At 39.5% G+C, this 13313-nt stretch overlaps 1 protein-coding gene across 2 annotated transcripts in view; it reads right to left on the minus strand.

The window, feature by feature from the left end:
* Nucleotides 1-13313, minus strand: part of JAZF1 (JAZF zinc finger 1) — a 304692-nt gene that overhangs the window by 121112 nt on the left and 170267 nt on the right. For both annotated transcript variants that reach the window (XM_054692437.1, XM_054692438.1), the window contains exon 2: nucleotides 9443-9515. In XM_054692437.1, the coding sequence (XP_054548412.1) occupies nucleotides 9443-9515 (73 nt within the window). The remainder of the gene's footprint in view (nucleotides 1-9442; nucleotides 9516-13313) is intronic.

Consider the following 13313-nt stretch of genomic DNA (forward strand, 5'->3'; position numbering starts at 1 on the left):
AAAAATATTGTTTATACTCATCACTAATTTGAGATTACAGAAGCTATTAACCCAGCACCACAGTTTTTTAATGTAAGACCTTAAGTGTGAAGCATGGGTTACATATCACAAATTCACAATTTTAATATTTTGACAACTGCATTTTAACATAATTGTCTTATCTATAATCCTATATATTTTAACTTATGAACTTAAAAGCATTATTATTTTTAAAAAAGATTTATTTATGCAAAAAAGAACTGGGATACAGGCCATAGAGGCAGGGGGTGAGAGGACTCACCAGAGACAGTAGGGAACAGAACAGGTAGACTAATTGAAATACACTGCTGAAGGGAGCAGCAGGCTAGACAGGCGAGGTCTGCTGCGCCATTTGGGTTGCTCCCTGGCCGGCCAGGGATAGAACTCATGCTGCAAAGGTTGTGAATTGCTTCATAGTGCGGTGCTCAATCCCTTAGGCCACCAGGGAGGCCCTAAAAGCATTATTTTGGGAGCTAGTCCACAAATATCACCAGCTTGCTAATGGGATCTCAAGCACACAGAAGGCCATATGTGCTCACACCTACCTGGGAATTCACTATCGGAGGCATTAAAGGGAGAGAAGAGCTATGATACAGGCTAACGGTGAAGATTATAGATGGTATTCACCTAACAGAAGCTTACCTGTCTTGAAAATGCAACAAGGGAAGCAATTTTCTGGATTGTGTATCATTTCATTCTTCCTTAACATGACAATTATGACAAAGTTCAGCTTTGGTCTTTTATGGATTTTAGGTTAATGCTTTCGTAATACTAAACTATGTTCATTTGCTTGGGTTAGATGGCCTGTGTCTTGGTGAGGTATAATGGCTGTGTAGATGTTCTTTCTAAGTCCAGAGTGCTAACTGCTGGAACAATCTATGCACAGAACAGAGATGAGAAGCTCCGGGGGAAGAGTCTACACCATGGCTGAAGCTGGAGAGGTCTTTCTGGGGACATGGGCTGACCTAGATGCACTGTTTTGAGCCAATGGGCAAGGTCCTGGTGACAGTGGCGGAAATGAGAACCGGTTATTTAGAAAGTGGGAACATGGAGCAATTTTAAAAGCTTGCCAGTGAAGGGGCCTTCAAAGGCAAGACTAGTCTGTAGGCTCAGTATAATGAACTTCAATGTGAGAAAATTAAGTAATGTTTCAACTTGAGTCCCAAATCAACAGTCTCAGCAATATGAGAGTATCCTGCAAGTGGGAGTGAGCTAGAGCTACAGAGGGAAGATTCATGACCTCCTTAATTAACTCCAAGGTGCTGCACATAAGGGGAAAACGATAAATCAAGTAGATTACTGCCAGTGATCTGAATTTCCAAGTGAAATAAGAGGGGTAGTGCCTTGAGTCATTTTGTAAATCTGTACGGTGGTGGAAGACGGGGGGATCTCCGAGGTCATCCCTTGTGTTAAAATTCACCACTATGCACAATAGTCCTTGTTTTAATTTCATACCATAAGTGAAGTACTATCCATACAGTCAAGTGTGAAGAGGCCGGACACAGATGAGTAAAACTTGCCCTGGGAGGGCAACACAATACACACATCTGTGCAACTATTATTCACACATATATTTGAAACAATTTTTGCACACCTACTGTGTGACAGGCACTGTTCTAGGAGCTGAGGATATAGTGATGTCTAAGATAAACTAAGTCCCTGACCCTACGGAACTCACATTCTCCAGGAGGAGACAGCTAATCAACAGCCAAACAATTCAACAGTGTAATTTCAGGCGGTGGCAAGCGCCATGAAAAACAAGACAGCTGAGCAGGGCATAAAGAGGGGTGCACTCTTTCATTTGGCAGTCAGGGAAGACCTGTTGTGTGGGTGACATCTGATTGGACACCAGAAAGAAGGGAGGAAGCCAACTGCAACTCTGACTGGAGGGTGAGCATACGCAGAGGGACCAGCAAGGACAAGAGCCTCAGAGCAGGATGAGCCACTTGTGTTCTGGGCTCTGGAGCAGAGGATGTTCCAGGGGCTTGGGGGACGTGTCACCCGGCCATGGTGTGGAGTTTTGCTTTTATTGTAAATGTGAGAGGAAACCATAGATGGGAGAGGGAAGAGAACTGTCTTAGATTCTACTAAGTAAATATATATACACAAGGTATATATAATGTAGATATATATACTAGGTATGAAAGGGTTATGAGACAGTCTTGAAGGTGCAGCTGAGGTCGGAAAGGTTGTGTTTGTAGTGGGAAGAATCACATTGCTAAGCACGTTTCTACAACCATTCTCAACAGCTAGTCGAGCAGAGAAGCTGAGATTTATCTGAGGCAGAGATTGAAGATAATGAGCAGTCAAGGTCATAAGGCCAAGGAAATTAATTTAGCAAACACCGAATGTTGAGGCAAGCAAGGAGTGTTGGAGGCAGGAAAGACTGCAATCCCAGATGTCTCAAGACAAACATGGTACCAGGGACAGGGCACAAGCAGAGGTGACACTGGAAATTCTGATCAATGGAAAAATGTCACAGCTGCAGACATTGAAAGTAGCTTAGGACAAAGTCCAAGAAATGGATTTCTACAAAGGAGAAAAAAATAGGAAATAAGTATGTTTGTAGATGGTTTCAATATCACTGACTACTGACCTGTAATAAATTCAAAGATTTTCACAAAATGAAATGTAGCTTTGAACTGGACTAAAGATGCATAAAAAGATGATTAATACTAATGGATGGACATAAGGGAAAAATGACCTGAGATGATTTGGGTATTATAAGCAACTTGTTTTAAAATATTGATTTTCCTTAAACTATAAGCAAGAAGTTACAAATAAGGTCCAGCATCTAACAAGCGAATCATATCACCCAGGTCTGCCAAGATTTACCTCTCCTACCACGTTTATTTTGCCAGCAGCTCAAACTAGTTCTATGGGAGCAAGCCAAAATGTCACATAAGGGCTCTCTTTCCAGCTTCCCAGTGTCCCTTGAGAGTGCATGGTTCTTGCAAAACACAATGAGCAGGCCAAATCAGGTTAGAGATATTACAAGGAAAATCTGGCAGGCAGCCATCTTGGCTTTGTTTCAACTGATGTCCATAAAACATAGGCTATGAAAATGGTAGCACGACGTCTGGTGTTTGAGATCTAAGAACATGCAACATGTTTATGGCAGGCATTAGGCCACAAACTTCAGTCTGAGGTTAAGGCAAATAGGACTTCAGTTCTGGTGGACAAAGGAGGGGAATATACTAAAATAAATAGAACTGCTCTCAGAAGACCACAAACAGGTGGTTTTATGAAGAGTGAAAAAAAAAACCCAAACTACTGCTGTTAGATTAAAAAAAAAAAAAATCAAACCCTTCAGGCTTGTTTGTATAAAATAAATAGAAAACCAGCACACACTCAGCTAATTACAGTATTTTTTATTACTGACTATAATCTGGCAAAAATGAGTCCAACTGAAACAGCAAGAGTGAGGGTTCAGGGGGATTAGGTGAGGTTTTGGAGTGGGAATAAAAGCGGGAAAGAAGAAGAAAGCTTTCATTAACCAGTTCACATTTTGGTATGAAGAGTTTAAAAAAGCATCCAGACTGATTTTGTTTTCATTCAAAACAATCTCTTATTTAGTATATTTTTCCTTTAAGGACTTGAACACATTTTTTAGTGACTGCTTTCAAGTCTTTGTTTCCTCACTGCAACACATGGGCATTCTCATGGAGGGAGACTATTGACTATTCCTCTTGTCCATATGTAATAATTTCCTGTCTAGTAATTTTTTATTGTATATTAGACATTGTGTGATTCACCTGTATGAAGACTAATGATTTTTGTTCTAAAAGGCATTTCAATTTCTGGCTGATCATACTGAACTTGAACTTGAGCAGACTTATACTTTATTAGAACAAGTCTGTGTCAGGCTCAAAGTGTTTCCCAAGACCTTCTAAGTTGTCGGAGCTCACCTCCAGATTCTGTTTCCTCTGAAGATCTTATGGGAGCTTGGCTTTAGGTGTTGTTAGGGAAACTTTTATAGAGTGGGCTACAACAAACAAAGTCCTTATTTCTAATTTGAAGTCCTTCTGGTATCTCAGTTGGATGATTAGGGAGTTAATGCATTGTTTCCATGCTGCCAGGCTAAATGTAACATCTCCCTGCACTGTTGACCTCTGGTCTTGCTGTTTCATTCTCACCCCAATAACAGTTGTGTTGGTAAGACTCAGCGTTATTACAATAACAAGATAAGACTCAGCCTTTTCCTGAGCATGTGCAGCCCATTCTTACTCATGGGCTCATAAAGACGCTCATAGAGACTTTTGGAACTACTTTCTGCACAAACCCCTCATCTCTAGTCCCACGGCTATATATTCCAGCAGCTTTAGCTGACAACTCTGACCTCTCTCGTCAGGTCAGTGGGTGTGTTGAGCTGTACTTGTGTGCTAGTTCACCCTATTACAGTAAGGAAATTGTTTTCAGGCAGTGAGGAACATGACTACAGTGCACACTAGGTTTCCTTTCTCTTGGGGATCATGGTTTTATACAGCCTATTGTCCGGAGCCTGGAAAATTATCTCACTGATTTGTCCATTGTTTATGATGAGAGAAACAGTTACAATCATCATTTAGTATTATTTTAAATCTGTGTTCCTATGGATGTTGAATAAAAGTTGTACAACACTGAATTTTCCTGACGTAACCCTCTCAATGCATGTGGGTAGTAGAAGCTCCTAGTTTCTCATAGAAGTATCTTTAGGGTCTCTAGAATCATTTCTTCATTCTGTCATATATTCATACACAAATTCACCCACAATCATTCACTCATTCAATACTTATTGAAAAGTCACTTTTCAATACAGAAAATGTCTGTCCTCAATCTCACTTGCATACTCTTAACCACTGCATTGTTCTTTCTCAGACGGAAAAGAGCTATATTGGAAAAGTGTGTGGGGGGGGGGAGTGTGGAAACGGACAGTTTCTAAGCCAAAAAGAAGTTTTATTTTTAATAGATGGAAACGGATCAGTACTAAGGAAACGTAGAAACTGAGTAAGCACACAAAGGCACAGTTTTGCCCTACTTTTCCACACTTCCCCATGATAACAGAGTGATCTGCATTTTGAATCAGAAACAACAGAATGCTATTCTGAATAAAAGGCTCCAGAGTTCCTTGGGGGAGGTTGAGGATGTGGGTGGAAGTGATAATTACTCTGGTGAGTCCCATCTGGTATATAAAGAACTTGTCCCATCAGATGTGTCATGAAAAAGTGCTCTGGGATCAGGTACATATGAGAATTGTATTAGTCCTCTCAGATTTCAAATTTGTGTCAGCACAGGAGAGGATCTGACAAATAAAATTGATTTCTTTATCACAGAATTTCCCAAATTTAATTGACCCCAGAACCTTTTGAGAAAATGAGGGAGGTTGGGGGAGAGAGAGAGAGAGAGAGAGAGAAGAACAGAAGCTGGCACATACATAGCCTCTGGAATCATTGTTCTATGAAACCCATTTTAGCATTTGCTATTTAATTTTAATTGCAAGCACTAAGCTAAATAAAAACCCATTTAAGCAGAGGTCAAACCTAAATACTACTGTACCAAGCAGTGCAAGGAGTCTTACGAAGAGGATTAAAGCAGAGCTGTAAGTTTAGGAATATGAGACTTTCATTTTCACTAAGTAACAAATGAAAGAAATGTAAGAATGTACTAATTTATGCCTAGGTATGATATTTATATCTTGCACAAAAAACTGTTTTTTTTTTTTTTTAAAAACTAGGGTTGATTTGAAAACATCAATATTACTGTATTTTTTAAAAGATCTATTTATTTATTTATTTATTTATTTATTTATTTATTTATTTATTTATTTATTTATACAAGCACTGGGTACAGTCAGAAGCGCGGGAGGGTGAGAGAATTCACCAGAGCCAGAGCGGGGAGCAGGACAGACAGAAGGACCGAAGTACACTGCTGAGGGGAGCAGCGGGCGGCAGGAGAGGTCTGTGCGCGGGACCCTCCTCCGGTGGCCGGGGAGCAGCCGGGGAACAAACCGGTGCTGCAGAGGCTGCGGGCAGCTTCGCAACCCAGTGCTCACCCGCTGCGCCACCAGGGAGGCCCTATTTTCTGATATTCTAACAAGTCAAGCCACACAGTGATCAGGTTCACTGTGATACCAATATTATATCAAATATAATATCTATGATCTAGATACTAAACTCTGGAGCTGAACTGCAGAAGTTTAAACCCAATGTGCCCCTAGGTACAAATTGGGGACCAAGGGCAATTAATTCCTAAGTCTCAAATTCCATATATGTAAAATGAAAATCATGATACTCTCTCCTATGGTTATTGTGAAAATTAAATGAAATAAGCAATGTAAAAATGCTTAGAATAGAGTTCAAGGCATAAAAGTATTATGTTACCTCTATTATTTATTCTATGTTCTCTCAAACTCTAGCCTTTCATCTTGTCCTTTACGTTTTTCTAGAGGTGTATTAGTCGCACTGCGCAATTAAATTTCCCATTATATGAACTTGATATTATTCTTCACATTACAACAATTAACAGAATAGGTTTCCTATCCTTAAAATTCAGATATTTCCCCCTTCCCAGATCTGTTCCCACAACGCTCACTAATTCAGTTTTTCATTCTCATCAAACTAGATATTTTAAAATTTTCTCATGTTGTTACAGATCTACTATGAAAGGAATTAAAGGTTTCTTCAACATTTTCTGTTCAGAGGAGAGCAATTTAAAAATAAAGGTACCAGTTTCTAGTCAATTCCTTTTTAGAATCCAAATAGCTAGCTCCATTCCTAACTGTTCATTTCAGCCTATTGCCAGAAAGTGTCTTCTCAATCTTGAGATACCCACATAAACATTAGAGTTGTTTAAACAATTAGAGGAACAGAGAAATATTCACTTTTTTTTTCCTTTCTTCACTGCTCAGCAAAATTAGAGTATTTCCCTGTGAGGTTTAAGAACAAAATTTATTTAACTTAATATTTTTAATAGTACTCTCTTCTGCTATATTCAGGATATTGCTGTCAAACTGACTTTCTTTTACACTACCCTAGCCCTTATAACTCTCTTCTTAGATCTGTACTGGCTTCATGTGAATTTCAACATGTTTTTTTCTGGATCAAAGGCCCTTAAAACTCAGTTTAGGCCTCCCCTGGTGGCGCAGCGGTTGAGCACTGGGCTGCGAGGCTGCCCGCAGCCTCTGCAGCACCGGTTCATTCCCCGTCCACCAGTGAGGGTCCCACAAAAAAAAACAACAACAAAAAAACCACAAAAAAACCTCAGTTTAGTGTATCTTTCCTCTTTGGCCTACTGAGTTTCCTCCTTGCAGCTGTCCTAGCTCCATCCTCTCTTTCAAGTAGTAGGTGCTTATTTCCCACCTACAAACAAACATCCAGAGCTTCTCCTGTGTGTTAAGGACTAAGCCATGACCCTGGCACTGTCCACAAAGGGACCCTGAGTGACATTGTTAGAAACCTGCACAACCTTCCACTAACAGTCCTTCATTTAAAAATCACTACTCATCTTTTACATATATCAACTCTCCTATCAGTTGGGACTTGACTAGCAAATTCTCTATTTACTCAGGCCTCTAAATTTAGTTTGTGTTCCTTAGAGACATATTTCCAGATTTAACTTATAGTTCATAAATAGATGAACCTTCCAAATCACAAACTTCCTCCCAAAACAAACTAAAAAACTCTTGAAGGTGGGAGCATTCTGTGGAACACTGGCCATCCCTCTGACAAGTCACTGTCAATAAAAGGGACAGTGCTAGGTTAAAGAACTGGAGTGGCAAAAAATCCAGGTGAACTCAACGTTCTGGATTAGGCAAACAGCCACCAAGGACTCATTTAGACTACCTGGGAAACCTGAGTATGATCTAGATATTAGATTGAAATGTATTGCACTAGAAAAGTAGACATCAGTGACTAAAGAACAGGTTGCAAAACTGTATGTATAGTTTTAGGTTAAAAGTGAAATGTGTGACTATATATTTTTAATACATGTTAAAGTGCTACCAGTAATAATGTCTGGGTGCTGGGAACACATTGTTATAATCAAATAAAATTTGTCTTTAACACCTGTGTAATTAGTTGATACCTGCTTCCAACCTGATTGGCAATTAGGCATAATAAATGTGGAAATCTCAAATGTATTTGAACCAAATTTAGTATTACATAGATTTGTATGTACACAAGTGACATATTTCACCCAAAACACGATAGACACACTATTTAAAAGCTTAACACCACAATTTATAAATGTGTTCACCCTATTCCTCAACATTAATAGGCTAAGTAACATACATTACATTCATATAATTCTAGTGTAATTAAAGATTTCTAAACTCATGCTAGTCACTGGGAACCCAGATAAGCATTTACATCTTTATTTGTATCTGATATGATGCTGAAGGTGTCCTAATAAATTATCTATGCGTAATGAAAAACTATTTTTTTCCCCTCACATCCAGGGAAGAATAACAAGTTGAAAGCCCAAAGGAAATATGCAGATACATCTTTATGCTAAAAGACTCTTAAAAACATACTACATGAGAAAACTTGAAGCTGAGCATAGAAGACTAATTCAAAGCTCTATCTAGGCAAGATTTCAGTAAGTTCTCTAAAAAAAGGCATGAAAATGCAACAGTACAGATAATTCATCAGCTTTCCACTTCAGAACTTGAACCTCAGCTCTGGCTGCAGGAGGCTGGAAACACACCCACCTTCTATGAAAGGGACAGTCAATGCAAAGTTGGTCACTGAATTACAAGCAGAGGGGTTTTCATTCTCATTACAAATCAGTTTTGCATTTGCTTTGCCTTTTTCTCTTGGCGGAACGCGTGTTTTCTTAAAGTAAGGTGATGTCAGGTTCTCTCCCCAAATTACTGTCCCTTTAATTATCTGAGTTGATTGAAACACCAAATCCTTGTTTACACCTGACATATCAGGGTCTCACTGCTCTCTAAATTGTACTCGCACTTGCACTTTCAGTAAAAACTCATGTTACCTTACACAGATGGGGTCAGTGCTGGGATGCTTTACTAAAAGATGAACTGCTACTAAATACCTTTCTGATATTAAATTACTTCAGTTTGTTATATCCTGATATTCTAACAATGTTCTGAATTCATAAAGTACCTCTTCACCCCATGGTATAAAAATTTCAATCCATTAATCTCCCAAACTGCGCGACGAAGTCAAAAGAGCATATTCTAACTCCGCATACAAAATACTTCCAGAGTGAGCTTATAAATCAGTCATGCTTTCAGCCATATGCACGGGAAACTATAACCTACATGTCCCCAACAGAAAAACAACAAAATTCCACGTAGAGGTTGAATTAAAATAATCTCATGTCAACATTTTCAGACTGAAAGCTTTTTTTTGCTCTATGAAGAAAAGATAATTAAAAAACAAATGTGGCAGATATGAGGTTGCTATAAATTCTGAAAAGGGCTTACCTATTAATGTAACTGAGGGCAACATAAGTTGGCTGCTGTAATTCTTGTTTTTCTAAAACACGTGGATCTGTATCTGTAATAAAAACACAATTATGATTTTTCAGTTTTTTCATCAGAATATATGAGGTTACCTAACACAAAGTAACAGATGCTAAACAGAGAAAAAGATTAATTTAGTGTACCTCTTTTTAAAGAAAACCCAGCCAGCAAATCACGATCATTTGTCCATTCATTCATTAACAGCAAGATATTGCATTACTTTTCAAGGGAATTCCAAACATCAACAGTGATAAAATGTCCATCTGTCACACAAACTCTTGCACAATCCCCCTCATAAATATTGGTTTTCACTGCTTACAGTTACAATGTTGGCATGGTTTTCGGTGGTTAATCGGCCTAAGAAAGAAAGTCTGTTAATTATGCTCACTTCCATGCTGGAACAAATTAGCTGCCATCGGAAAGTTCCATCAATTTGAAAATCTACTGAGTATTGTTCTTGCTCACTGAACACTTTTCTGGGCTTGGATTCATACTCTGAAGGGCAGTTTTTTTTTTTTTTTAATTGTATAATGAGTTTATTGTAACTTTCCTAGGCTCTTAATCAGAAATTCTCATGCTGGTTCAGAATCCTAAATGCCACATTCATCAGAGAGGTTTCCCCTTGAAGAGACGATTTAGCACCATAGCAACTTCCCCTAATAGTCCTCCAACACAGCAACAGAAAGTGCACGTTCACCGCTAGACATGCAGGCTCAAGCTTCTCCTGCACAAAACGATTGTGCTACACGTGTGCCAAAGCAATGTTGATATAATAGGACTAGAAAGGGAGAAAACTGAGCACATTTTTGCCTTAGAAAAAGGTTTGGACATTTCACACAGATTTCTTTTCATTATAACCTCATTTAAAGCCATTATTAGAACTCTTCCAGCTGCACTTGGCAATAACACCTTCTTTGATGTAATGACAGATGTTGTTTCAAGCACCTTTGTACAGGAAGTGTTTACTGCACGTGGTGGATGTAAGATAGACCAGCTCCAAAGTGCAATAACAGATGATGGGGTAGGGGGTGCAGACACAGTGGCACAGAGCATGGGTGGCAGAAATGATGGCATGAAAATCAATCTGCAATGCCTCTGACTCCCAGATGAAAACTGGACAGTGGTGGCAATTTTATTCTTGCTGTAAAAGTTAAGAATCTCATGTTCGTTTTATTGTTTTTCCTATGCCAAGAATGTCAGGGACACACTATTGAGAAATCCTGCTTCCTGGGTCTTGGCCATTGCAGGTCCTTGAAAGCCAATTTCTGAAACAAGAGACAAAGATTCTCTGGAGGGCTCCGTCCAGTCGGGTCTTAAAGTTTTGGCAGGGCAAGTGAGAACAGATCAGTAACTCCGCACTTCCTCTCCTACAATTATTACACAAGAAATGAAGGCTGTTCACAGACCTCTGGCCTATAGATACAACCAGAAACTACTCTGCAAGGGAAGCTTGGTTGTCAAACACAACCCTTAGTCACACTAGGTTTGCTGGAACCCAGTCTATCCCTGTTTTTGACAGCAAAGTTCTGTGCACTTGGCCGAGCTTGCTGGAGAAGAGCCTGTAGATTGAGGCTCACCAGGGCAAAGGGCCTGGTCCCCAAGTGTCCACTGGAATGCTGTGCTGGCATTTTGTGTGTGCAAATGGTGTGTGACAGACCAATTCTGCAAGGTCTTCCTAGGTGCTTAACGAGGTCAGAAACAAGAGACTGGAGACGAAAACCATGAAAATGAAAACAAAGGAAGATTAGAAAGAACAAAACAATGATTACAATTGTCTGGGGATAATTTCTCAAGTGCCCCCAAAACAGTTTCACCTCTAGTTTAGGCACTGATTGAGGAGCTTAGCTTTTGAGACAGGGGTCAGAACTTGGTTCACTAAAACTCATTCCTTCAGAGACATCTGTTACATGATTACATAAGGTACACTGTTTTGAAAGAAAAGATTACCAGTCTGAGTCTAAAATGTGTGTGTAAAGGGGAATAGAGTTAAGAGGCCAATAAACATTTTTACATCTTCCACTTTTGCCTTTATTCCCGTAACTGATGCTCAGTCTAACAGAATTCCCACAAACCATTTCTAAAGCTTTCCTTTGTTTCCAAATTATATGATTTCTAAAATATTTAAAAAACTACCTTGACTTCTTTTATTAGTTTGTGTGTGTAAGTGTATTCGTAAACACACACACAAACACTCTCATAATTCTTTCCTTCGCCATGCTCCAGAACCTCTTTGGGGGGGGCGGGGTGTGTGTGTGTGTGTGTGTGTGTGTGTGTGTGTGTGAAATTAGTGGAGATAAAATTCTAGTTCTCTGATGCTTAAATTAATGGTGTGGCCACTGATATAGTCAATCTATATCTTGTAATAATGCTTCACATAGAATATAAAATGTTCAGCTTTCTATTTACAAAGCAAGGTCTTGAAACAGTCTTTTCACTTTGCTTCTATGCTAAACTTACTCTCAAATTATAAGTGTTGGAACAGATTTCTGGAAGCTTCCAAATGCCACCCTCTCCATGACCAAAAGTCCACCAGAAGCACCTCAGGCAGGAATCTCCTTTTTCTAGAATTCAGACTCTGGTAACCAACAAGAAAGCAGAACCTCCAGAAAGATGTTCACAAGCTTAAACCATCTTTTTCAAATTAAACATTTCCTTGGGCAACCTCTAGAACATCCATTAAAGCTTTGAGTTCTTAAAACGAACTTAAGCATGTGGTGCCCACAAATCAGAAGAGGCCCACAAAGAACTACTAGGGGGAGAGTGTCCGCTGCTGGTCACAAAGAAATACCAGCCTTTCATGTGCTTCCTGGCTGACTAGGGTGTGGTGATCACGACTTGCCATTTTATGGGTTTAATGATGCCGTTGAGCACTTCACATTTAGTACAACTCTAATAACTGCCTTCATTATTTCTCCTTCCCTGACAGAAAGACCACTGCCTGATGCTAAAAACTCTTTACAGGAGATTAGAGGAACAAGCAGCTAGGATTTTCACAGCAGGATGAAGTGAGACGTGAAGACAAAATCAAACACCAGAATGAACGGGAGAGGGCAACAGTATCTGCTGATTATTAGTAAATCCAATAAAAAGAAATTCCTAGCTCCATGCACTATACTATTGAGACGTTTTCCCACATCTCATAAGTCACTGCAGTAAGAGTGTGGTACGAATTGCAATGGTTATAGCACACACTCTCAGAGGTACTTTTCTGGCTTCTCTGTTTATAGCACAGATAAAAACGTGAAACTGGAACACGGGTTACCATTGCCCAGAGATAATTCCACCTCTGCAGAACAGAAATACTTGCGCTTCTCATAGTCACATGATGCTCCGTAAGCCCCGCTCTACCACTTTTGTATCATCAGGGCTGGATACAGCCACAAAACGCACTATGAGATTATGACACTATTTTTGGCCTCCTGCTATCCAGATTAAGTAGTACATGCAGAGATTACACTGACTGAAATCTGCAAAAATTCAAATACTATAATGTATTTAAAAATATCCAAGTGATGAAATCCCATCATCAGCTTACTTCAAAGTTTCTAAAACACAATGTCCTCCAAAGTAGATGGCAATGCGCCTCTTTGATCATTCTGATTCCAGAGTAACATTTTGAATGCATGGCTCTACGGTAAGGACTAGACACAGGCACAAAGTGGAACCTTTCTGTAGCTATCACCATTCTGTGGTTTGACTAAATGGCCAAGGGTTTGATGTTACAGCACTGACTCATATTACTTGCCAAGCTACAAGGAAAAAAGCAAGGTAGGTGGCAGTAACAAGGAAAGGAAAGCTCCCAGAACCTTCTCGATAGGAGCTGTCCCATGAG

Source organism: Talpa occidentalis, unplaced genomic scaffold (assembly GCF_014898055.3).
Source record: "Talpa occidentalis isolate TD23 unplaced genomic scaffold, MPIMG_talOcc4v2.1, whole genome shotgun sequence".
Classification (NCBI taxonomy): Eukaryota; Metazoa; Chordata; class Mammalia; order Eulipotyphla; family Talpidae; genus Talpa; species Talpa occidentalis.